Genomic DNA, 27,585 nt, shown 5'->3' with positions numbered 1-27,585 from the left:
AAGGCCACTGGCTATCAACTTCTCTCTCACTAACAACTAACCATTGCTCACTGTCCTGGATATAAGACCGAAAATCAAATAAATGAAAAAAGAAAGAAGTAGAAAAACAAAAAAAATAAAAATTGTAAGATCAGAACAGGCAGTCGGAGCTGAAAGCGACGAATAAAACTAATCAATTACAACAACCGTTATTGGAACAAAATGTTTTTATCAACAACAATTTGATGCGACTGCGAATGACTTCGGAATGGTGCATTTTACTATTTTGGAGACAAAAATATAAGAGTACATTTCTAAATGTAATCACACATCTTTTCCGCTGCATGCCATTGTGTTATTGTTTATTATCAATCGATGACAGAGACTGAGACTGAGAGAGTGCAGGATGTCCAGTGATCCTACTTTTCCAACATTTTCCTACTTTTTTGTTTTAAAATGCCGCAAATTGCTGTTAAAGTGTGCATATTCGGTGTGTTATTATAAAAGTCAGTAGGTTTCGAGGGGTTTTTTGGCAGCAAGATATATCTCCAAATTTAACATTTATGGCACCCAGTGTAACTGAGTGTTCTCGCTGGCTGAAAATTAAAGGAGGGCGGCCGCACGCCACCACACCCTTAAACCCCCCCCCCCCCCCAAAAAAAACCCCCCCAAACAAACAAAAAACGAAAAGCAAGCAAAAACAAAATTAAAAAAGGTGGTGGAGGGAGAGCTTGGTTACCATATTGTTGTGTGTTGGTAGACTGGAAACACATACTCCTTATTTTGTCGACAAAAAGTGCAAAAAAGTTTATACGAAATACGAGCAGACTCGTCTTTTAATTGAACCGAAGATGTTATCAGTCTGACATTCACGGGTAGTTCCGGTTTTGCTGAACCGATCGAAGTTTTAATATTATAATTTTAATAAAGATTTCAAGATATACGAAAAACAATAAAGATGTTTGTAAAATGATCCTCTAATGTCGGATACATTTTTTGTTCTTTCCATCTTTATCGAATGAATCGATCGCTGTGATCAAATAATATCGCCAGCTGATAAGTTTTGTTTTTGTAAAGGCAGTGTATATAATATTTGGCACCCAAGATATATGATTTTAATGATAAACACTACCACTTCCGTTGTTTTTATAAGCGGTGATATCCCCCCAAAGTGAAAAGTTTACAATATTTTATAAAGAACTGCTGAATAAACAGAATGACAGAAAGTAAAAACCATCAGTTACAACCAGTTATATCTGCAATTGTGGACAAAATATCAGACGATAGTTAGTGAAAACAAAAGACAGAATGACCGCTCTGATCACGTGACAAATTTGACACCAAATAAGGTGTGTGTGGGGGGGGGGGGGGGGGGGGTGGTGGTTTCAATTGGAGATTGCTGAATCCGTAAAAAATTAAAATGTTTTCATTGCTCAAATAAACCGGCCTCGGTGGCGTCGTGGCAGGCCATCGGTCTACAGGCTGGTAGGTACTGGGTTCGGATCCCAGTCGAGGCATGGGATTTTTAATCGAGATACCGACTCCAAACCCTGAGTGAGTGCTCCGCAAGGCTCAATGGGTAGGTGTAAACCACTTGCACCGACCAGTGATCCATAACTGGTTCAACAAAGGCCATGGTTTGTGCTATCCTGCCTGTGGGAAGCGCAAATAAAAGATCCCTTGCTGCCTGTCGTAAAAAGAGTAGCCTATGTGGCGACAGCGGGTTTCCTCTAAAAACAGTGTCAGAATGACCATATGTTTGACGTCCAATAGCCGATGATAAGATAAAAAATCAATGTGCTCTAGCGGCGTCGTTAAATAAAACAAACTTTATTATTTATTATTGCTCAAATAAAATATAACTTTTATTGTGTGTATTAAACATACAAATGGATACGGGTATGGGATGAAATAGAGGCTATTAAAAATACTGTTAAATTACGTTATGGTAACTGTCGTAAATGTTTTGTCAATTGCTTTTTCGTACACGACACGGCTTGTTTCCTTTGATATCTAGTGTGCAGACTGATCGTTGTGGGGGTTATTTATGTGTGGAAAAAAGTGTGCATTTGGAAATGGCGAATATAGGTGCTGTAAAATATAGTAGGGTGCTGTAAAATAAAGAGGGGTGCAGAATAATAAAGGAGGGCGGAAAACGTGAAAGGAGGGTGGCAAAATGCAATAGCGGGGCGGGTCGCCCCGCTTAAATGGAGCATCGAGAACACTGCACCATATAATCAACATTAAAATTACTAAAAAAAATTAAAGCTAACAATTTTTCCAATGATTAATATGATTACAATGTGTAGGCTATGTATCACTTTAGAATCTATAATATATTATGGAAAACTCATTTAATCATGTTAATCTGATGCATCAGCATTACTATATGCATGTAAATATGCCTGATTTGAAATAACTATATAACATGATTGTTACATAAGATTCATATTATTTTCGATAGAACAGAAAATACATGTACAAACTGAGCACCACATTAAAAAAATTGTAAAATGTTTCTCAATAATACCACTTTTTGGATAATTAACACATTCGTTTTCGTCAGTATGAGCATGAATAATGTTGCTACGTACTGTTTCAGTCCTACTTTTTTCTACTTTTGTCCTACTTTTTAGATATTTTTATTCCTACTTTTGTCCTATTTTTTCATAAGGGTGTGCTGGACAGCCTGAGTGTGTTCAGTTTCGGTTGGCTTAGCCTAACATCTAAGTAATGGGTTCCAAAAAAACCCTATCAATGTTTATAAACAGACAGGTGTTACGCATACAGGTACCATTTTATTACTTTAAATTATGCGGTTGAACCGTTCAAATGAGCAATAAACTGCAAATGTTTGCCGCATATGCATCACACGCTAAGCCTCTGCCATGTGTTGGCTGATGGTGTCACATGTTTTGGTGGGTTATAGTTTAAGATTGATGAAAGTCACTTTTCACACCCTAGTTTTGGCTTCATACACCATACATAATATAGCATATCTTACAGTAATTTCACTTGAAATCCATATAAATTTCATAAAAGGTAAAACATTTAATCACAAGATTTTCTTCAAACACATTCAGGTACATTAGTAATGGATAGTTAATTTAGTTTTTGTCCAATGCTGCAGTTAAGTCTATTTTGCAAATGTGAATATCCTGCCCCTTTCTCCCCTCAATTCTAAGGGTTTTTAAGCTCTATCTTCTTCTTTAGGTGACATATCCAATTATTCTTATTAGTACAATTGTATTTACTTAAAGTAGGGCTAGTGAATTTTTAATCACGGCTAGTAAATATTTAAAATTATTGATCTCAAGGCCAGTGGATTTTTATAACAATTCTAGAAGACGTGAAATTTTAATTTTTTATTTTCCAGGACTTAGTAGGTTGATCACCGTGGTTACAAAGCAACAATGGGAATCCGAGGTTTACTGTCGCACTGCTTGGAGAGGCGCGACCAGTGCACCGAGAAAGTTGACCTCATCGAGATAGCGGCACAGCAGAATGGCATTGAACTTCTTGTGGACTTCTATAGCTTCCAGTCGTTCGTAGCAAATGCTTTCTGGAAGAGCCTTCAGTCACTGCATCGGAATCCATACTTGAGAATCAGTGGCGGGGAGTATGCTTCGCTCGACACTTACTTGACTAAATTTGTGACGGATCTCAAGTCGTTGGACATCAGTCTCGTGTTTTTTATTGACGGCGGTAAGGGAAGCTGTCCAGAGACGACCCGACAGAAATTAGATACCTGGGTTGAAAGACATAAACGGGACTTGAGGAGAATGACTACGGTGAGTATTCTAATAATGTCTGTTCACTTGATGTGTGGTCGGTCTGGGATCGATCTCTTTTGGCGGGCCCATTGGGCTATTTCTCGCTCCAGCCAGTGCACCACGACTGGTATATCAAAGGCCGTGGTATGTGATGTCCTCTCTGGGATGGTGCATATAAAAGATCTCTTGCTGCTAATTGAAAAGAGTAGCCTATGACGTGGCAACAGCTGGTTTCCTCTCTCAATATCTGTGTGGTCCTTCACCATATGTCCGATGCCATATAACCATATGTTTGATGCCATATAACCATAAATAAAATGTGTTGAGTGCGACGTTAAATAAAACATTTCCTTCCTTCTTCTAATAATGTCCGAGTGGCATGTACGTTGCACAGGAACTAAAGTGCTTGCTTTCATGCAGGACTCTGAAAATTGAAAATTTGGGTGCACCATTTATGGGTGATGGAAAAACAAACTCAGGTAACCCATCCCCGCCCTCACGTAACCCATCCCCGCCCTCACGTAACCCATCCCCGCCCTCACGTAACCCATCCCCGCCCTCACGTAACCCACCACGATCATTCAAATAAAAACGGGTCATACAAAACAATACTCATTTGGGAGACGTGCGAATGAAACTGTCGCTCTCGCAATGTTCAATGGCCTGGTTTGAGTTGTGATTACGTCACAGGATCAATCCCCTCTGTATGGATTTTTTTCCCCCATTCCAACCAGTGTCCCCATGACTGGTACATCAAAGGCCATCATATGTACTGCCCTGTTTATGGAAAAGTGCATATACAGAAGATCCCTTGCTGCTTATAAGTGGTAAAGTGGTCGGTCTGGGATCGATCCCTGTTGATGGACCCATTGGGCTATCTCTCATTCCAGCCAGTGCACCATGACTGGTACATCAAAGTCTGGTATGTGATATTCTGTCTGTAGTGGGTGAATATAAAAGATCCCTTTCTACTCATAAGAAAAAGGCACAGGTTTCCTCTCTAAGACTACATGTTGAAATTACCAAATGTTTGACATCCAATAGCCAATGATTAATAATCAGTGTGCTCTAGTGGTGTTATTAAACAAAACAAACAAACTTAGATGTTTTGGTTATGTTGTTTCCCAACTGAGCTGGGGGCGATGTTTAGTACAGTTGGTTGAGTGCTCACCTGAGGTACTTGTGTCGCAAGATCAAACCATCTTGGTGGATCCATTCAACTGATTGTTATTTTCTGGTCAAAGGCCGTGGTATGTGCTTTCCTGTCTGTCGGATATATAAATTATTAAAAGATTTCTTGCTACTAATGGAAAAATGTGGCAGGTTTCCTCTCTAAGACTGTCACAGTTACCAAATGTTTGACATCCAATAGCCGATGATTGATTAATCAATGTGCTATAGTGGTGTTGTTAAACAAAACAAACTTTAACTTTTTTTCCAAGTGTGATGGTTAATGTTGTCATGTCTAATGCAGAGTAGCCCAGTGGTAAAGCGCTCACTTGATGCACAGTCGGTTTGGGATTAATCCCCGTCGGTGGGCCCATTGGGCTATTTCTTGTTCCAGCCAGTGCACCACGACTGGTATATCAAAGGCCGTGGTATGTACTATCACTTGCTGCTAATCGAAAACAGTAGCCCATGAAGTGGCGACAGTGGGTTTCCTCTCAATATCTGTGTGGTCCTTAACCATATGTCCGACGCCATATAACCGTAAATAAAATGTGTTGAGTGCATCATTAAATAAAACATTAAACCATTATTTCCTTTTTCAAATAACATGTTAGACACCAGAGAGCCATAATTTTAACATCTGTTGAGTTAACTTAAGGAAATACCCATTGAGCTATTTCTCGTCTCAGTCAGTGCACCACGACTGGTATATCAAAAGCCATGGTATGTACTACCCTGTCTGTGGGATGGTGCATATAAAAGATCCCTTGCTACTAATGGAAAAATGTAGCGGGTTTCCTTTCTAAGACTATATGTAAAAATTACCAAATGTTTGACATCCAATAGCTGATGATTAATAAATCAATGTGCTCTAGTGGTGTCGTTAAACAAAACTTAAGCAAATATTCCTTTCCTTTCTTCTTATGTCACTGACGTGTGGCTTTGTGGATAATGAATATCTGTTCTGTTTTGATGAAGCTTACAGCTTTACAATGAATAAATGACAGCCTTGCCGTGACCGCACTGACAAGGTTAACATAATTATTGGCTAATTTTGTCAGCTAATTGCTTCTAACTGAAAAGTGTAGCCATTTTTACAGCAACAGTTTTCTCATAGTGTTAACCATTTAGTACGATAAAACAAGTACTGTTTTTCAACACCAGCATTAACAGCCTCATATTTATTTCAATTACGTATGCTGTTGATCGTTGCATTTAAAAAAAAAAATTCATTCTGAGATGTGTTGACATTTTAATTTTATGTTTGTCTGGAACTGTTAGATGGAGAGTGTGCAAATTGGAGGTCACGACCTCCCTAAGAGGTGAAAATTTGTCCAGTGGGTAGTTGTGTGAAATGCAAGCTGTTGTGTCTTTCTAAATTGATGACTGGTAAATAAGTGAAACCTGCTGTTGTTAAAGTTGGGGCAGGATATAGCCCAGTGGTAAAGCGTTCGCTTGATGCGTGGTCGGTCTGGGATTGATCCCAGTCGGTGGGCCCATTAGGCTATTTCTCCTGTCTTTGGAATGGTGCATATAAAAGATCCCTTGCTGTTAAATGAAGTGGCGACAGCAGGTTTCCTCTCTTTATATCTGTGTGGTCCTTAACCATTTGTCTGACACCATATAACCGTAAATAAAATGTGTTGAGTGCTTTGTTAAATATAAAATTTCCTTCCTTTTAAAAGTTGAGTGTTGGGGCAGTTGGTAGAGTGTTCGCCTGAAGTGCATAGGTCATAAGATCAAATCCCATTGGTTGACCCGTTCTCTGTTTGCTTTGTTTTTCTGGTTTTATCTAGTAGCCAGGGTTTAAGCTGTCACTTGCCAAATCACCAAATGTCGTTTTTAATTTGCTGAAAAGCTCATTTTTAAATCGTCTGTCATTTGTAGATGTAGATGTACTGCCATTTTTGCTGTTTTGCTAATTGAAACTTAAATTTGCCGACAGATTTACGTAGCAAATTCTCCAACTAACATGTTATGGGCATCAGCCTAAACCCTGAGTGCCTCATGACTGGTATATCGAAGGCTGTGATAATATATGTATCGGTGTACCACTATTGGTATATGGTATCTGCTTTCCTGCCTGTGGGAAAGTGCATATATAAAATATCATTTGCTGCTTTCTCATGAAGGAAGGAAGGAAATGTTCTATTTAACAATGCACTCAACATATTTTATTTACAGTTATATGGCGTCAGACATATGGTTAAGGACCACACAGATTTTGAGAGGAAACCCGCTGTCGCCACTTCATGGGCTACTCTTTCCGATTAGCAGCAAGGGATCTTTTATATATGCACCATCCCACAGACAGGATAGTACATACCACGGCCCTTGTTACACCAGTTGTAGAGCACTGGCTGGAACGAGAAATAGACCAATGGGCCCACTGACAGGGATCGATCCTAAACTGACCGCACATCAAGCGAACACTTTACCACTGGGCCAAGTCCCGCCCCTGGCTTTCCTCTGAAGACTACATGTCAGAATTAACCGGCGTCGTGGTTAGGCCATCGGTCTACAGGCTGGTAGGTACTGGGTTCGGATCCCAGTCGAGGCATGGGATTTTTAATCCAGATACCGACTCCAAACCCTGAGTGAGTGCTCCGCAAGGCTCATTGGGTAGGTGTAAACCACTTGCACCGACCAGTGATCCATAACTGGTTCAACAAAGGCCATGGTTTGTGCTATCCTGCCTGTGGGAAGCGCAAATAAAAGATCCCTTGCTGCCTGTTGTAAAAGAGTAGCCTATGTGGCGACAGCGGGTTTCCTCTATAAAAAACCCAGTGTCAGAATGACCATATGTTTGACGTCCAATAGCCAATGATAAGATAAAAAATCAATGTGCTCTAGTGGTGTTGTTAAATAAAACAAACTTTACATGTCAGAATTATCAAATGTTTGACATCCAATAGCTAATGATTAATGAATCAATGTGCTCTAGTGATGTCACTAAACACAATGGAATGTTTAAAAGATGAGGTGTGATGTGTTACAAGATCAGTTGCCCTCGATGGGGATTTATCCCATCCCAACCAGTGCCCACTACTGGCATATCTAAGACTATGGTATGTACTGTTCTGTCAATGGGGAAAGTATGTACAAAAGATCCCTGTCTGCTTTTTGTCAGTAAGTTCGTATTATGCTAAGATATCATCAAACATTACTAGTGCAGTGAAACCAGTCTAAACTGGACCACGCCAGGGACCTAATATTTAGCAATTTAGACAAGATCCACTGTTTAGGGTACCACATTTTAGAATTTAGAAAATTCGAGACCATAAAATGTGGCCTGTTTGGACAAGATTTTCAGTTTCTTCAGGGTCCAGTTTAGACAATGCAGGGAAGGATTTAGCTCGGTCAATAAAGCATTCACCGAAGGTGATAGAGTTGTAGGGTTGAACTGTGACTTATATAATTGGATTTTATTCCATCCCACTTGACATGTATAATCAAAGGCTATGGTATGTGTTGACCTGTCTGGGGGAAAATGCATATTAAACATACCTTGTTGCTAATAGTAAAAATTTAGCAAGTTTCCTCTGAAATTTGTGTGTCAGAATTATCAAGTGTTTGACATCCAATAGCTGATCATTATTCAATAAATGTGCTCTAGTGATGTTAAACAAAATTTCCTTTATATTTTTGGGTATGGCGCTATGGAATTGAATGTAACCGCAATCAACAGTGGGTATAGGGGACCTCCTCCAGAAAAAAAATTTGGTTAAATTTAGAGTTAGGGTTAAGAAAATCAAACAGTAATGATAAGAGTAATTAATTTTGTCAAAACATTAATTTTAAAAAATGAAACCTGCAAAAACATTTGGGCATGGCACAGTACCTATTTTACCCTCTGGCAGAAACCTTGTGTCAGGGAACATTTTCTTTTCAAAATCTTGATTAGCGATATTTCTAGTTGATTGGAAATTGATTAGAAACTGCTGTTTAATGTTTTAAAATTGTGTAGCGATCTCTAAAATTTTCATAGCGAATTTGGACGCGATACTGAACAAAATGTTCCCTGACTACAAATCGGGAAATGTAGCAAGAATAAAATTATAGTGAATTTAGCGAGATTATACAAGATGATAATATATCTGACTCTTCAGAAAAACTTATGCACATGTTTTTTTAAATATTCATTTCCCCCATTTCTTTCATTCGTCCAAGGTTGTATGTTAGACACCAAATAGCCATAGTTAAACATGTGTCATGAAGCAACCATTCCTGTTTTATTCTTGGGCTCTCTCTCTCTCTCTCTCTCTCTCTCTCTCTCTCTCTCTCTCTCTCTCTCTCCATCTATTTCTCCCTCCCTCCCTCTCTCTCTCTCTCTCTCTCTCTCTCTGTGTCTCTCTCTTTTTGTGTCTCCATCTATCCCTCCCTTTCTCTCTCTCTCTCTCTCTCTCTCTCTCTCTCTCTGTGTCTCCATCTATCCCTCCCTTTCTCTCTGTCTCTCTCTCTCTCTCTCTCTCGCTTTTTGTGTCTCCATCTATCCCTCCCTTTCTCTCTCTCTCTCTCTCTGTCTCCATCTATCCCTCTCTCTCTCTCTCTCTCTCTCTCTCTCTCTCTCTCTCTCTCTCTCTCTCTCTCTCTGTCTTCATCTATCCCTCCCTTCTCTCTCTCTCTCTCTCTCTCTCTCTCTCTCTCTCTCTCTCTGTCTCCATCTCCATCTATCCCTTTCTCTTTCTCTCTCTCTCTCTGTGTCTCCATCTATCCCCCCTCTCTCTCTCTCTCTCTCTCTCTCTCTCTCTCTCTCTCTCTCTCTCTCTCTCTCTCTCTCTGTCTCCATCTATCCCTCTCTCTCTCTCTTTCTCTGTGTCTCCATCTATCCCTCCCTTTCTCTCTTTCTCTCTTTCTCTCTCTCTCTCTCTGTGTCTCCTTCTATCCCTCCCTTTCTCTCTCTCTCTCTCTCTCTCTCTCTCTCTCTCTCTCTCTCTCTCTCTGTCTCCATCTATCCCTCCCTTTCTCTCTCTCTCTCTCTCTCTCTCTCTCTCTCTCTCTCTCTCTCTCTCTCTGTCTTCATCTATCCCTCTCTCTCTCTCTCTCTCTCTCTCTCTCTCTCTCTCTCTGTCTCTCTCTCTCTGTCTTCATCTATCCCTCCCTTTCTCTCTCTCTGTCTCCATCTATCCCTTTCTCTCTCTCTCTCTCTCTCTCTCTCTCTCTCTCTCTCTCTCTCTCTCTCTCTCTCTCTCTCTCTCTCTCTCTCTCTCTCTCTCTCTCTCTTTCTTTATCTCTGTCTGTCTGTCTGTCTCTATCTCTATCTCTGTGTCTCCATCTATCCCTCCCTTTCTCTCCCCTCTCTCCCTTGTCATCTATACATTGTATCTCTTTTTCTGACCAGTTTTAAAATAACCATATTATGTTAGATGTCATACTGTTGGTTTTAAAAAACATTCTGAGGCATCATTAAATAAGGAAGTAAGAATTTTTTTTTTTTAACAATGCACTCAACACATTTTATTTACGGTTATATGGCATCAGACTTATGGTTAAGGACCACACAGATATTGAGGGAAGAAACCTGCTGTCACAACTTCATGGGCTATTCTTTTCAATTAAAAGCAAGGGATCTTTTATATGCACCATCCCATAGACAGGATAGCATATACCACGGCCTTTGATGTACCAGTCTTGATCAGACCTGTCAACCCTCCCGGAATTCCGCGGGAGTTTCCTGGTATTTGATCAAATCTCCCTGCGCGGGAGACAATTTCTCCTATTAAATGACATTTTTGTAAGCATTAAAAAAAAGTATATATGACATTATGTAGTGTTCATATAACTTATTGTAATTTTTTTTTTTTTTTTTTAAATCTCCTGCTTTTTCAACACACGCCTGCTTTCTCTTGACTAAAGGTTGACAGGTCTGGTCGTGATGCACTGGCTGGAGCGTGAACTAGCCCAATGGGCCCACTGACGGGGATCGATCCAAAACTAACCGCGCATCAAGTGAGTGCTTTACCACTGGGCTATATCTCGCACCTCATTAAAGAAAGATTTCTTTCTCTTCCCATCTAGATCCTGGAGGTGTGTTCGGGGATGCGAGCGATCGCCGACCTGGCTGACGATTGTAACATTCGTCCGGTTCTTCTGGAGGTGCAGATCATCTCCACACTGAGACGATGTGACTGCGAGGTTGTGCAGTGTGTGGCTGGAGAAGCCGACTACGTCCTTGCTAAGAGCTTAACCGAGCGGGACAGAGCCTTTGCAGTGTTATCTGGTGATACGGACTTCTGTGTTTTCAAAGGTGGTCGATTCATCTGCTATGATCTGTGGGACCTGAATGGTGAGATGGAGCTGGGGTTGCCGTCTGCTGTGCCTAAGAAACCAACTTGTCTTCTATGTGAAGTGATTACTTCGGAGAAGCTCTCCCAGCAACTAGGGGTTAGTCCATTTCTCACAACAGGGTGGTTTGGAATATAAATTAAAAAAAGCACTATCTACAAAGTAGATGTTTATTTGCACTAAATATGTATGTGTTGTGTGAACTAATTACCTCAAAGAAAGTCACCAGGCAGTTAGAGGTTAGTCCATATTTCATAGCTGGGTGGATTGAAGGAATTCACCACAATGCTGTCATTCAGATATAAATTGCTGTAAATAGAGAGCATCACTTACGGCACTTTTATGCCATCTGTAAAGCTCCTCCACAATGGTAACTTGTATACACCTGGGGTACATTATCTGCCAATATTTAACATTTATACATTTGAAATATGTCTAATTCCAGCAAAATAACCTTTTAGTTATTTTTATTTGCTGCAGATGTCACTTTTTAAATAATTGCCATAGACCGGCTCAAAATTTCCGTCAGTGGGCCATTTCCTCCATGACAGTTATTTTTATATGCCCGTCTGTGATGGGCTGTATTATGGTATGGCATTGTTTGAATATCTGCATGACATTTAGTTGTTTGTAGTATACTGTTCACATGGTGTGTTTTGTTTTCTGTTTCAGTTCCATGATATCAGTCAGCTTATTGAGATGAGTATTGTGGCCGGGAATGACTTCACCATGCCCATCATGCACAATATTCATTTAGATATACAAGGTTGGAAGTGTATCACTTCATTCGCCGAGTGGACGAAAAAATACCAGACAGTAGAAAACCACCCAACTCTCAGAATGGAAATGGTATCTTTCATTCCTTTCATTTTAATTTGATTTAGTCCAGGGGTGCACAAATATGAAATTATATTGGTTGCCCACTGTTATTCAGTTGCCCAACATCATCTCTTGTTTGTCCCATACACATAGGCACCAGAAGTTGCTAACAACTGGAAGGACTATTAATATATTAATTCACATTCTAATGGGGCAACCAACCAGTGCCCTGCTCTGACGCTTCTAAGACCTTTGATACATTTTAAAATAATTTTATAATATACTCAAGTTTTGTTTTGTGTTTGTTACATTACATACATGTATTTGCAGCTTATCACACTCATAAATAGAGGATAATAAACAAGCTTTAGCGAGTGACAAGTGAAAATTATTTCACGATGGACATAAATTTAATAAAGCTGAAATTTTATGTATTATTTTATTATGTACTGTTACAGATCATGTTTGATTTTCATGGTGATTTACTCTCTTTTCACAGAGTTATGGCCCTTGAATTTAGGAGACAGCAGTACTCTCAGAATGCTTGTTATTCTTGACAACATGGTATTGTTAATAATAGAAGCATTCAGAAGAAGTAACAAATATTGATGAAATATTTTATTTTTTCAGTCAATGACAAATATTCTTGCTGGCTTACAATTATAAGACGGTATGTCAATTTAGATAAAGCTTGAGCGATCGCCAAGGTTTATCTTTATGAATTACAGTCCTACCACTCCACACACAAGCACCCACATACAAAAGCTATTATGATTAACATTAATTTAAATCATGATTCATAGCTGGCCAAAAGTGCTTGTCTGCTCGCCCCAGTCGTTCGCCGGGCAACCACAATTTTCAAACACAAACTGCCTCTTTATCCCTTTTGTATACTTGCGATTTTTGTAATTCCGTAGTTTGCAGCAAACTAAAGCAAGGAAAAAAAAGCTGTTTAGAACGTTACGATCCACGATCCACGTTACTAAAAAGGCTAAGTAGACTCTTTGTAAAGTTAGTTTTCACTTTGTGAACTCGCGCAACACACGAGTGATGCAAATGGACATAAAACGAGGTCAGGGAATCGCCACCACATGGTTGGTTTTTCACTAACGAAATTAGGTTGTCCATCTGCACCAAAAGAGCATTACTCATGGCTAATTAACCTCGCAATCGAAAGAAAGATGTCTCACGAAAGTCAGTGGCCACAAACAATATTCCCCATTACCTTTTTATTGTATTTTCATACTTTCAGAGACGAAATCCAAAGTTTCAGACAGCTGTCGAACACTCACGTCACTTTTACCTCCTCCATCTGAATGAAGAAGTAGGTAGTTCATTTAAAGATGTTTCTACCACTGTCATTGAAGAGGGAGTTAAAAGGGGAGACTACTGTCCCAACTTTGTGAGCATGAACAATAGTTTCTACTGGCAACGGATGCTGCTGGAGGATATTTCACACGGTTGTTCCTGCGTGGAGATTCAACTGTGCCCACTTAGATCATACATTTACAAACTGGTGCTGCCCAGACACAAACATTTTGTTACGGAATACGGAAGAACCCCTTGGGAAGAGTTCAAGCATGCAACGGTATGTGGCCTCCCATTTGCAGAGTTTAGAAAAGTAAAGTAAAGTTTGTTCTGTTTAACGACGCCACTAGAGCACATTGATTTTTTGTCTTATCATCAGCTATTGAACATCAAACATATGGTCATTTTGACACTATTTTTTAGAGGAAACCCGCTGTTGCCACATAGGCTACTCTTTTACGACAAGCAGCAAGGGATTTTTTATTTACGCTTACCACAGGCGGGATAGCACAAACCATGGCCTTTGTTGAACCAGTTACGGATTACTGGTCGGTGCAAGTGGTTTACACCTACCCACTGAGCCTTGCGGAGTACTCACTCAGGGTTTGGAGTTGGTATCTGGATTGAAAAACCCATGCCTCGACTGGGATCCAAACCCAGTACCTACCAACCTGTAGACGACGGCCTAACTATGACGCCACCGAGGCCGGTTTACAGAGTTTAAGCTATAGATCCCAAAATGTTTTGATTATTTGGAGACGAATTCAAGTTTTAATTAGATAAAATGCCAAAATAATAATATTGGTAGAGAGGGAAAGAGTATTTTTACATGCCGCTATACCACTAAGGCTTCGAGCATATATTGGTAAGTCTACTGTTGAATTGATAACTTTGACTTTTTATCTTGCAGGGCAGGACATAACCCAGTGGTAAAGTGCTCGCTTGATGAGTGGTCTGTTTCGGATCGATCCCAGCCGGTGTGCCCATTGGGCTATTTCTCATTCCAGCCAGTGCACCACGACTGGTATATCAAAGGCTGTGGGCTGTGCTGTTCTGTCTGTGGGATGGGGCACATAAAGGTCCCTTGCTACTAATGGAAAAAATATAGCGGGTTTCCTCTCTGTGACCGGCAGAATTACCATATGTTTGACATCCAATATAGCGGGTTTCCTCTCTGTGACCGGCAGAATTACCATATGTTTGACATCCAATGTAGCGGGTTTCCTCTCTGTGACCGGCAGAATTACCATATGTTTGACATCCAATGTAGCGGGTTTCCTCTCTGTGACCGGCAGAATTACCATATGTTTGACATCCAATATAGCGGGTTTCCTCTCTGTGACCGGCAGAATTACCATATGTTTGACATCCAATGTAGCGGGTTTCCTCTCTGTGACCGGCAGAATTACCATATGTTTGACATCCAATGTAGCGGGTTTCCTCTCTGTGACCGGCAGAATTACCATATGTTTGACATCCAATATAGCGGGTTTCCTCTCTGTGACCGGCAGAATTACCATATGTTTGACATCCAATATAGCGGGTTTCCTCTCTGTGACCGGCAGAATTACCATATGTTTGACATCCAATATAGCGGGTTTCCTCTCTGTGACCGGCAGAATTACCATATGTTTGACATCCAATGTAGCGGGTTTCCTCTCTGTGACCGGCAGAATTACCATATGTTTGACATCCAATGTAGCGGGTTTCCTCTCTGTGACCGGCAGAATTACCATATGTTTGACATCCAATATAGCGGGTTTCCTCTCTGTGACCGGCAGAATTACCATATGTTTGACATCCAATATAGCGGGTTTCCTCTCTGTGACCGGCAGAATTACCATATGTTTGACATCCAATATAGCGGGTTTCCTCTCTGTGACCGGCAGAATTACCATATGTTTGACATCCAATATAGCGGGTTTCCTCTCTGTGACCGGCAGAATTACCATATGTTTGACATCCAATATAGCGGGTTTCCTCTCTGTGACCGGCAGAATTACCATATGTTTGACATCCAATATAGCGGGTTTCCTCTCTGTGACCGGCAGAATTACCATATGTTTGACATCCAATATAGCGGGTTTCCTCTCTGTGACCGGCAGAATTACCATATGTTTGACATCCAATATAGCGGGTTTCCTCTCTGTGACCGGCAGAATTACCATATGTTTGACATCCAATATAGCGGGTTTCCTCTCTGTGACCGGCAGAATTACCATATGTTTGACATCCAATATAGCGGGTTTCCTCTCTGTGACCGGCAGAATTACCATATGTTTGACATCCAATATAGCGGGTTTCCTCTCTGTGACCGGCAGAATTACCATATGTTTGACATCCAATATAGCGGGTTTCCTCTCTGTGACCGGCAGAATTACCATATGTTTGACATCCAATATAGCGGGTTTCCTCTCTGTGACCGGCAGAATTACCATATGTTTGACATCCAATAGCGGATGATTAATAAATCAATGTGCTCTAGTGGTGTTGTTAAACAAATTTTTTATTTGAAAAAAAAAAAAAAATTGTATCTTGGGGTCTCATTGATGGAGCTCTCACCTGGGTTCAGATCATCGTTGATGTACTTGTTTTGGTTTTTTCTTTGCACCAATGCAGCTGGTATCCCAAAGTCCATGATATGTACTGTATGGTCTGTGGGAAAGTGCCTATAAAAGATCCCATGCTGCTTTCTTTGGTAGGTACTTATAAGTGGTGTTAGCGGGTTTCATCTTTCAGTGTCTCTTAATCTATCAATCGTAGAAATAACAAAATATTACTGGAATATAGCTGCATTATTGCTTGATATCTGTTGAGATGTCGTTAACAATTAATATTCATTTCCCATTCTGTCGACTGATTGACAGGTGAATGCAACAGATGACCGAACCGTTCCACCCATCAACTATATTCAGAAGCAGCAGATTTTCCGAAACCTGAAATTCTTCCACCACATCATGACACACATGGAACCAGCCTGGGGTGAGCAGCACAAACTAATCAAAGAGGGAACTTTCATGATTTATCACAAATTCCAGATTTTTCATTTTTGAAGTATTTCTGTGGTTTTCCGCTGTTTGTCCAAAATCCATATTCTCTGTCCAAATGGGGCTACCATTTTAGATAATTGTGCAACTCTAGCCCAGGGTCCAATCTTAATACTCAAACATCAGTATTAAAACTCATTTATACAGAGCTCAAACTTAACTACGGCACTGACGCCAATTACAGTCGTTAAGATATTAATTACCACTTGGGAGTATCACTGACGGCACTTTTCTGCCACTGGTTATTAATTTCTGCCGTTGGTGAAGCTCCTCAATGATGGCAAACTGTATATACCTGGGGCCTAATTCACAAAGGTCTCTTAGGCTCTGCTAGACAACAAAGCATCCTCTTTACAAGACTTAGCATTGCACTGCAAGATTGCAAAGTTGCGCGAGTTTAGTGAATTAGGCCCCTGGTGTTTATTATCTGCTAGTATTTAACATTTGTGCTTTTGAAATATGTCTATACAGCAAAATAACCTTTCAGTCATGTGGATTTGCTGCAAAAGTCACTTTGAAAAAACCCCTGCCGTAGTCGGGCTCAAGATTGCCATCGGTGAGTCATTTCACCCATGGCAATGTTTTTAAAATATTGCTGTAGGCAAATAATTCGTAAGTTCTAGTTCTGCGTTCATCTCTAACTATTGAAACCATTCCCCAAAAACTACTTCCAGAACTATTTCAATACTACAGCTACGAATACTGTAGAATGACTACGACTCCTAAACATAATGCAGAAATCATGTCTACCTCATGCATAAAAAAAAAGAATGTATACATATTAGAGAAAAGTATTTCTACATATTGTTGTATCATATTTGTAATAGAACACTACATATGTATCCAGTTTTTAAAGCGAATACTCGCAGAGGCTGAATATTGTTTCAAAACAACAAATAACGTCATTCATAACATTCCTTTTAACCATGCCACGGTTGACCCCAAATGATCATGAGAGCAGTTGGAAAACTTCAAGCAGGTATCAAAAACATTCCTTTTAACCATGCCACAGTTGACCCTAAATGATCATGAGAGCAGTTGGAAAACTTCAAGCAGGTATCAAAAACATTCCTTTTAACCATGCCACAGTTGACCCTAAATGATCATGAGAGCAGCTGGAAAACTTCAAGCAGGTATCAAAAACATTCCTTTTAACCATGCCACAGTTGACCCTAAATGATCATGAGAGCAGCTGGAAAACTTCAAGCAGGTATCAAAAACATTCCTTTTAACCATGCCACGGTTGACCCTAAATGATCATGAGAGCAGTTGGAAAGCTTTAAGAAGGAGTCAGTATCAGCAGGGCTTCTAGAATTTTTATAAAATCCACTAGCCATAAAAAAGTTTTACTAGCCATGATTAAAAATTCACTAGCCCTACTTCTCTTGAAGTTGATAAAATTTTACTAAATAGTGATAATCAGATATGTCACCTGAACAGGGAGATACTGCTTAAAAACACTAACATTGGGGGCTGAGGTGGGGGCAGGATATTCATATTTACAAAATAGACTTATCTGCAACATTTGACCAAGACATTTCACTAGCCGTTGGGCATGGCAATAGTAGTTATTTAGTAGCCCAACATTGGAGCGATTGTACACAGACTTGTCAATCAAATAAACGTCACTAGATCTACCAGAATTTAAAAGATGTCTACATATAACAAGATAGCATTTCACTGAGGTTTATTTGCTGCAAATGTCACTTTAAAACAAATTGCCATAGGCAGGCTGAAAATTGTCGTCGGTGGACTGTTTCACCCTTTACAATTCTTTTAAAAATTGCCATAGGCAGGCTGAAAATTACCATCGGTGGACTGTTTCACCCTTTGCAATTCTTGTAAAAATTGCCATAGGCAGGCTGAAAATTGCCATCGGTGGACTGTTTCACCCTTTGCAATTCTTGTGAAAATTGCCATCGGTGGACTGTTTCACCCTTTGCAATTCTTGTAAAAATTGCCATAGGCAGGCTGAAAATTGCCATCGGTGGACTGTTTCACCCTTTGCAATTCTTGTAAAAATTGCCATAGGCAGGCTGAAAATTGCCATCGGTGGACTGTTTCACCCTTTGCAATTCTTGTGAAAATTGGCATCGGTGGACTGTTTCACCCTTGCAATTCTTGTAAAAAATTGCCATAGGCAGGCTGAAAATTGCCATCGGTGGACTGTTTCACCCTTTGCAATTCTTGTAAAAATTGCCATAGGCAGGCTGAAAATTGCCATCGGTGGACTGTTTCACCCTTTGCAATTCTTGTAAAAATTGCCATAGGCAGGCTGAAAATTGCCATCGGTGGACTGTTTCACCCTTTGCAATTCTTGTAAAAATTGCCATAGGCAGGCTGAAAATTGCCATCGGTGGACTGTTTCACCCTTTGCAATTCTTGTAAAAATTGCCATAGGCAGGCTGAAAATTGCCATCGGTGGACTGTTTCACCCTTGCAATTCTTGTAAAAAATTGCCATAGGCAGGCTGAAAATTGCCATCGGTGGACTGTTTCACCCTTTGCAATTCTTGTAAAAATTGCCATAGGCAGGCTGAAAATTGCCATCGGTGGACTGTTTCACCCTTTGCAATTCTTGTAAAAATTGCCATAGGCAGGCTGAAAATTGCCATCGGTGGACTGTTTCACCCTTGCAATTCTTGTAAAAAATTGCCATAGGCAGGCTGAAAATTGCCATCGGTGGACTGTTTCACCCTTTGCAATTCTTGTAAAAATTGCCATAGGCAGGCTGAAAATTGCCATCGGTGGACTGTTTCACCCTTTGCAATTCTTGTAAAAATTGCCATAGGCAGGCTGAAAATTGCCATCGGTGGACTGTTTCACCCTTTGCAATTCTTGTAAAAATTGCCATAGGCAGGCTGAAAATTGCCATCGGTGGACTGTTTCACCCTTTGCAATTCTTGTAAAAATTGCCTTGGGAGACAAATTCTTAGGTTTGAGCCCTGAACTAATGTTTAATGTTTTAAAATTGGGTAGCATACTCTGAAACCTATGTAGTGAATCACGATGTGATATTGAACAAAATGTTCCCTATATGTATTAAGCACAACCCTCGGAAATGGATTTGAACCGGCCATTATTGAAGAAGAAAAAAAAGTGCAATCAATTTGATCATTCTCTCAGTTTTTGAAGACCTGCTGTGCAGTCCCAATCAGATTGTTTTTTTGTTTTTTCAGATCCTAACAAAACTTGGTTTGACAGGTATGGAAGGAAAAATGGTTTCATTGCCTACATCCTTCGTTATTTCTTGGTGCTCAACTGGGGACAGAACTTGTACGTGACTGAAAAAGAGTTCTTTGCCCTTGTTGCCATGGTGTATGGTCGATGTGATGAAAGCTTGTTCCAGCCAATAGATCTGAGACCTGTTACCCGCTGCGTTACACTTGGCAACTGGTTTCAGGTTAGTTGAGGATGGATGAACCTGGTAGGCTATATTAACCTTCTGACTACTGCAGGTGAGATATCTCACCCGACGTCACGCCAGTCGACATACTGTACACTGTATACAGTGCATTCCCCAATTCATTTTTACCACCGTTTTGCACACGACACTCACCGGAAACACTTGTATAACAGGAAACAGAAGACAACTCAGCTTCCTGTATCTTTAGGTTTTCAGCAAGTATTTTCGCTTGACAACAGTGGCGGCATGTCGCGGTCATTTTCAGGGATCGATAACTGATTTGACAGCTAATTTGATGATAAATTTGATCGTTTTACCAACAACGAAAATCACCAAATATTGGGATATGAATCGTAGTTCGTTTTTTAAAAAACATTCTAGTCGGACAACTACTGTTATTGGGGATAATAGACATAAATATTGGACAGCTGGCCACAAATGCCGGTAAATAAATGCGACTTTTTCTATTTTTTGCCTAATTTTTGTCAACATTAACTGATCTAAAATATCACAAAAATTATAAAAACCCATGGAAATAATACTTACCGATTCAAGTATGAACTTTATTTTATGTATTTATAAATTATTTAAGTGAATATATGTGAGTAAAAATTATAAACTTGTACCCACTCAACGTGGTTTTTGTTAAAAATTAATCCAGTAGTCTAAAGGTTAAAGAGCCACCTGTTTTAAGAGACCACCTTATCTCTTAATAAATTTCATACAAATTTAATTTTATTAACGTGGTACATTTTGATTCTTGCTAGTTGATACAGAGGGCAGGATGTAGGTAAGTGGTAGAGTGCTTGCCTCAGGCGGAACTGGAAAGAACAAAGAAAGGTTTTGTTTAAAGTACCAGACTCTAGTTTTTAAACACTGAGGTATATTTTAACTATTAGAGCCATTTTACTTGTATTTTATTGTTTATATTATCCATTTCCGAACATCCGAAGTGTTTCTGGTCATCCTGGTGTTTTTAATATTACAAAATGCGTTTGTCATATTTTTATAGACGCACGTGTGTCAGAGAAATAACTGTCGAGTTTTAGTCTATTTTTAAGGGTATTTCACTGTGTCTTCCTCTTCTTTTTCTGCGTTCAAACTATAGTTTATCATGCTTTAGATTTGGAGTCTGGTTGTGGTTATAAAAAACACTGTCTCTGTCAAGTCTTCTTTGGAACCCCAAAGCTTGACAGCCAGTGTTGCACCGTTCAACACTACAGACTTTTGTTTCAGTCTGTTGTAACTTTATCCCAATGTTTTACAGGTTTGTAGATGAACAAAACTTTCTTGTGTTGAAACTAGGGTCTGTGCCTTTAACTATGCACTCAACACATTTTCATTTATGGTTATATGCCATCGGTCATATGGTTTATGTATCACACAAATAATTAGAAGGGAAACATGTATGCCAATTCATGGGTTCTCTTTTCGATTAGCAGCAAGGGACTGTAGATAAGACAATACACACTGGCTGGACAATTTTAAAGGTCTTTTTCAAGTAAAACACATTTACAGTGCTTGCATCACAAAGAAATCAGTTAATGTTTGTTTTGTTTAACGACTCCACTAGAGCATATTGATTTATTATTCATCGGCTATTGGATGTCAAACAATTGGTAATTTGACGCAGGCAGGAAACCCACTACTTTTTTTCCATTAGTAGCAAGGGATCTTTTATATGCCGTTGCTGATCGAAAAGAGTAACCCATGAAGTGGCTACAGCAGGTTCCCTCCCTTAACATCTGTGTGGTCCTTAATCATATGTCCGACGCCATATAACCCTAAATAAAATGTGTTGAGTATGTTGTTAAATAAACCATTTCCTTCCATATAAATTTCTATTGTGCCTATTTGATTGGATGGTATTGCTGTTATGACCAGGTCATCACATAGGAGCAGCCAGTCGTATATCTTTAAATTGATAATATAAGTACATGTATATCAGAGTTCGACAAATCTGCTAGCCCGATGCCCGTGGCTAGTGGTTTTTAAGTTCGGGCTAGTGAGAAAGGCAAAACCACTAGCCCCTGCGGGCTAGTGGTTTCCCCCCTCCTCTCGTCATCGCGGTTTTTTTTTTTCTTTCTTTCTTTTTCTCTCGGCTGAAATTTCGTTTAATAAATTTGATTGTGACGTTTGTCATCGAATAATATCAACAACGCAATCAGTATATAATAATAATCCACTTGAGCTAGGTCTGCAAACTGCAGTAACATGCTATCTCTACATCGTCACAGTTACAGCATGCATTGTTTACCTTTCCCTTTCAAGTTTCTGGCACAGGAAATAAAGTCTAATGACATGCGTGTTTTGATTGGTTAGACACGTCACGTGGTAGTTAATCTCTCACATATGTTTTAGGCTAAGAACTTGGAAATCACCAATCGCGACGACAGGTTAATCTCAATTAAGTGAACCCCAGCCATGCTTTGAATTTCAGTGTTTGTTTTATTTACCTATTGTTTTCTAATTTAACACTTCGCTAACATGTGGTTATCGGCAATCAGGAAAACAATTTACTTTAATGGTAACCGCATATGCAATGACTCGGCTTGGCCTATTACGTGTATCGGTTTGGATAAAACGTCATAGCTGCCGATACAAGATAATACCTTTTTTGTTCATCAATTAACAACAAATTAGATGTCGCCGTTATATTCTTTTGATATCAGTCTGACACGGAATAATGCCCTGTATTTGGCATCACCGTTCCTGGCGACATAAATAGTAGGCCCTAAATATATACTCTTCAAAAGAAGAAATGCAAAACCACATTGTTGTAACATTTGGAGAATTGATTTAATTATTGAATGGTGAGTCCGATAATTACCAAATGTTGCAGGATTGTTCACAATTCACTCTAGTCCATTGTGAGTAAGTGATAGGACACACCACCAAGGTCAAGGTCATCTGGAGTCAATACCGGGTGTGGCCTCCGCGTGTGTTGACAACTGCCTGGCACCGCCTGCCCATTGAAGCAACCAGAGTACGGATGACGTCCCGGGGGATGGTGGCCCACTCGGCCTGCAAGGCTGCTGCCAGCTCGGTCCAACTCATTCCATAGATGCTCAATTGGGTTCAAATCCGGTGATGTCGATGGCCAAGGAAGGACATTAATGTTGTTGTTCTGTAGGAAAGCCGTTGTGAGACGTGCTGTGTGAGGCCTGGCGTTGTCATGTTGGAACACTGCGTTGGCGTTGGCCATAACTGGAACGATGTGTGGCCGGAGGATCTGGTCAATGTAGCCCTGTGCATTCAGGTTGCCCTGCACGTGGACCAGGTCAGTTCTGCCAGTGTGTGAGATGGCTACCCACACCATGACACTACCCCCGCCGAATCTGTCCACTTCCTGCACGCAGTTTGCCGCATAACGTTCACCACGATGCCTATACATGCGACATCTTCCATCATGACGTCGGAGCAGAAATCGGGACTCGTCACTGAACCACACCTGTCTCCATCGCAGTTGAGGCCATTGTCGATGAATCTGGCACCACTGCAGTCGGAGTCGACGGTGTTGTGTTGTTAAGATGACACCTCGAACTGGACGTCTGGCACGAATTCCTACCTCACGTAGGCGGTTCCGTACGGTCTGGTCGGATATCCTGCGCAAACCTGGTATTGCTGTGGCTGTGGAGGTGGCAGTAGTCAATCGTTCCCGAAGGTGGCGTACCCGGATGTAGCAGTCCTGCCCGGGGGTAGTGACCCATGGTCGACCGGATCTAGGGAGGTCACGTGTTGATCCATGTTGCTGGTAACGGTGATGGTGCTTGGGGACACATGGAATGCCCTGGCAACGGCCGTTCTGGATTCGCCTGCGTCTAGTCGGCCGATGGCATTGTTTCTCTGCGGTTCACTGAGACGTGGCATGTCCTGGATTGTCAACTGTCGGCCAGATACAGAGGCCAGGCAAGCGAACACCCTGCACTTTTATACTGTCGGTGTTCATGTTGCACGTGCAGACAACGCACGTGCAGTGGTGACATGGTTTGCACGTGGCTGCGTTTTTGCGAATATTCACATTTTGGAACTTTATTGTACAGTAGCTGCGTTTTATCGAATGTAACCGTGGGAATGTGTTTGGGACATGCAATGACCTTATATTCACAAAGCATGAACCGGTAGGAAACATAAAATCGGAGTTATAACCCATTTGTACCCTTTTGCGTTTCTTTTTTTGAAGAGTATATAACCAACTACCAAATACACTGAATCATCTATTACCGTGTGTCACACTGTCGTACCCTCATTTAAATTTAATTATTTTGATAGTGCTTTTAGATACCAACCAAGAGTTTGCTCAATTATATTTCCCCGGGGGGAGGGCAAAAACGAAAACGGGACAATGACGATGGATCACACTTGACAAAAGACAAAACGTACGACACGACAAAAAACTGAAAGTTACAACATGATTTAAGTGTTTGTTTTATTTTACTGTTGTACTCGTAAATGTGTAATGTTACAAAAATTATATAAAAATCCAGTTATAATTGATCAGGAATTTGGGCTAGTGCTTTATCTTGGTGGGCTAGTGGTTTTCACAAACCCACTAGCCCTGTGGCTAGTGACTTTTTAAAATATTTGTCATACTCTGTGTATATGTGTTATCAGTATGTGTTATCATAAATATCACAAACGTAGTTGTTTTAACTTAAAGCGTTACCACATGTCATTTGTTTGCAGGATATTTATCGCCATGCCCACCAGTTCCTGGGTAAGATTCTGTACTTGACTCATGAGTTTCCTCTGCCGAAGGAAATCTTCTCTGGTTCCGTGTGGACAGTGTTCTTCGTATGCTCCACTGATGAATGTAAGACTTTCAACTTACTTGCTGTAGTAGAAAAACTCGAGCTGTAGTCAGGGCGAGACATAGCCCAGTGGTACAGCGCTCGCTCGATGTGAGATCGATCCCCATCGGTGTCCCCATTGCGCTATTTCTCGCTCCAGCCAGTGCACCACGACTGGTATATCAAAGACCGTGGTATATACTACCCTGTCTGTGGGATGGTGCATATAAAAGATGCCTTGCTGCTAATTGAAAAGAGTAGCCCACGAAGTGGCGACAGCGGGTTTCCTCTCTCAATATCTGTATGGTCCTTAACCATATGTCTGACGCCACATAACCATAAATAAAATGTGTTGAGTGCATCGTTAAAACATTTCTTTCTTTCGAGCTATAGTCAGTCCCACCAAGGAACGTTATTTTCTTATAGTATTTACCATCAGTTATTTATTTCTGAGCTGATTGTTTTTCTAAATTGCACACAAAAATAGTGTGTTTTTGTTATTTCCAAAACACGTTTTCTTTTCCTCTCATGTCAGATCAAACTGAAAGTATTTACAAAGAATATTATTCGTGGAGGCTGGGAAGGACTATAGATGTTGTATCTGATATGTCATTTAATAGTGGGGAAAAAAGAGGTGTAATTGCTGAAAGAATTTTACACTAATATTGAAGGTAGTGTCATTAAGTAGTTGTAGGGGGGGGCTGACTGTGGATTAGTGGTAGAATGCTTGCCTGATGCACGGTCAGTGTAGGATTGATCCCCATTGGTGGACCTATTGGGCTATTTCTCGTTTTAGCCAGTGCACCACAACTGGTATTTATAGGTAGTACTAATTCAAATAACTTCCAGCTGTATCAAAGTTCGAGGTGCACCCAACTTCTGATAGAGAAGTGAACACCACAAGTCCTGTGATTGGTGATAAATGTGAGTGTGTTGGTTGTAAAACAAAATATCTTCATCTGGGCAAAATATATATGCAATTTTATTTCATCTAGTACCACTGTGCCAAGTAGCCTTGTGCTTGAAACATGTATGGGGTACCTGTAAAAAAAGTACTCAAATTTTGTGTGGAACTAGGGTAGTCGTAGACGCTACCCATTACCTCAGAAATGAGCATCTTGACCCCCAATTTTTTCTGATTCACTTTAAAGGTGAGGGGTGATAGTATTTATATTTGTGGCATTTGTGTCGATTGATACACTGCAGGTAGGAGTTTTAGCCATATACGTTACTATTGTCGTCTGTGGGATTTGATTTGGTAGTGTACACTTATCAAAGGCTGTCGTGGTATGTGGTATTTTCACATTTTAACATCACAGACTCTTGTTTGACACTATTGTAACATTATTTTAAATTTACCAAAGTTGGTGTCTGTTATCATTATTGAAACTGAGGGTCTGCGACTTCAATGATATACATAGCTGAAATTTATATTCACATTTGTTTTGTTGAACAACATGTTTCCATTTTCATTTCAGTGTTCTACATGGTGTCGAGGCATGACCCCGCTGGCCAGCTGCATGCGGCACGGCAGAAAATGAATGAAATAATTCACGAGAAGAGACATATTATTAAATATCTCGTCGATGGGGTGTTCCCCTTCGCTGATAGATGGTGAACGACAGCATGCGTCAAGAACTTGAAAACATCTGGACGACTGCTTGTCAAAAGTCTTTATCCAAAGAAATGAGGTCTGATGTTGGCTCATTACAAGGTGTTTCCATGGGGATGTTGACTACTTGTGGCTTGCATGATGATTATGGTGGTTTTGGGGGACTTAACAAGAGATGATGGCAGCTTGAGATGTAGATTCAATAGTGCTCTGATGTTTAGAAGTGCCTAAACAATCCAGTGTTCAAATATTTCTAGTCAATTTATAAAATATAGAGGCTGGGGTTTCTGGAATAGATTATAATTTATTACACACCAGTGTAAGATATTGCTCATGTCACAACAATAACTCAATATCTAACTAGTGTAATATTGGCATGACATGAGCGTGACAGATCACTTGTTGACCCAGTTCGTAGAAAGATAACGTGTAGTAGGTCTCGACATCTACATACTTCTGCATAGCAGCTTCTTAGCAATTGGTTTATAATAAATAAAATACTAAACTAACTTGCCTGTCATACCATTTTTATGAAACTTGCGAACAGTGTTGGTATCTGACGAGTGATGGTGCATATAAAAGATCCCTTGCTACTAATGGAAACAAAGTAGCGGGTTTCCTGCCTGCATCAAAATGACCATATATTTGACATCCAATAGCTGATGAGTAATAAAATGCCATGACAGGCAAGCTTGTTTAGTATTCTATATATAGAAAATGCATGTTAGTTTATTATAGAGTGGTATTGCTGCTTACTTCCCCCCCCCCCCCCCCCACCCTAAAAACAAATCCTGCCTCCACTGCTGTATTCACAGTTTGTCAGATAAAATTAAAAGGTTTAAGGCTTTCAAAATTATGATTGCTAGAGGTGCTTGCATCGTAGGATCAAACCACTCAGTGGATCCATCCTCTGATTGGGCTTTTCCCATTCCAACCAGTGCACCATGACTGGTATGTCAAAGGCTGTGGTATGTGCCGTCCTGTCTGTGGGATAGTGCATATAAAAGATCCCTTGCAGCTAATGGGAAAATGTAGCAGGTTTCATCTAAGACGGCAAGCCAAGAATTACCATATGTTTGACATCCAATAGCTGATGATTAATAAATCAATGTGCTCAAGTGGTGTCATTAAACAAATCAAACTTTTAACTTTTCAAAAATTGTGAAAACAAATTTATCATGGAAATATTATATTTTGCATAATTGTTTAACTTTGTCTTAACTCACAAACAAAATATGTGTGACGACCATATAAGTGAATGATTTTTGTAATGTAGTTCTGCATGTGACGTCATGTGTACGTGATGTCATAAAGTCATAATCTGTTCATTTTTCATAATGTTACAGGCCATAGGATTTCAAATTTCATGGTAAACACTTTTTCGGTTCCGTAACAGC

General features: G+C 40.2%; 1 protein-coding gene across 1 annotated transcript; it reads left to right on the top strand.

The window, feature by feature from the left end:
• Nucleotides 1-187: 187 nt before the first annotated feature.
• Nucleotides 188-27,231, top strand: LOC121390373. The gene is made up of 9 exons (XM_041522171.1): nucleotides 188-299; nucleotides 3,356-3,770; nucleotides 10,941-11,306; nucleotides 11,880-12,056; nucleotides 13,279-13,614; nucleotides 16,202-16,316; nucleotides 19,560-19,783; nucleotides 24,473-24,599; nucleotides 26,055-27,231. The coding sequence occupies exons 2-9, from the start codon at nucleotides 3,393-3,395 to the stop codon at nucleotides 26,192-26,194; spliced, it is 1,863 nt and encodes a 620-aa protein (XP_041378105.1). The 5' UTR covers nucleotides 188-299; nucleotides 3,356-3,392; the 3' UTR covers nucleotides 26,195-27,231.
• Nucleotides 27,232-27,585: the final 354 nt, after the last annotated feature.

The sequence above is a fragment of the Gigantopelta aegis genome, chromosome 15 (assembly GCF_016097555.1).
Source record: "Gigantopelta aegis isolate Gae_Host chromosome 15, Gae_host_genome, whole genome shotgun sequence".
NCBI classification, from domain to species: domain Eukaryota; kingdom Metazoa; phylum Mollusca; class Gastropoda; order Neomphalida; family Peltospiridae; genus Gigantopelta; species Gigantopelta aegis.
This window is presented reverse-complemented; position numbering and strand designations above follow the sequence as displayed.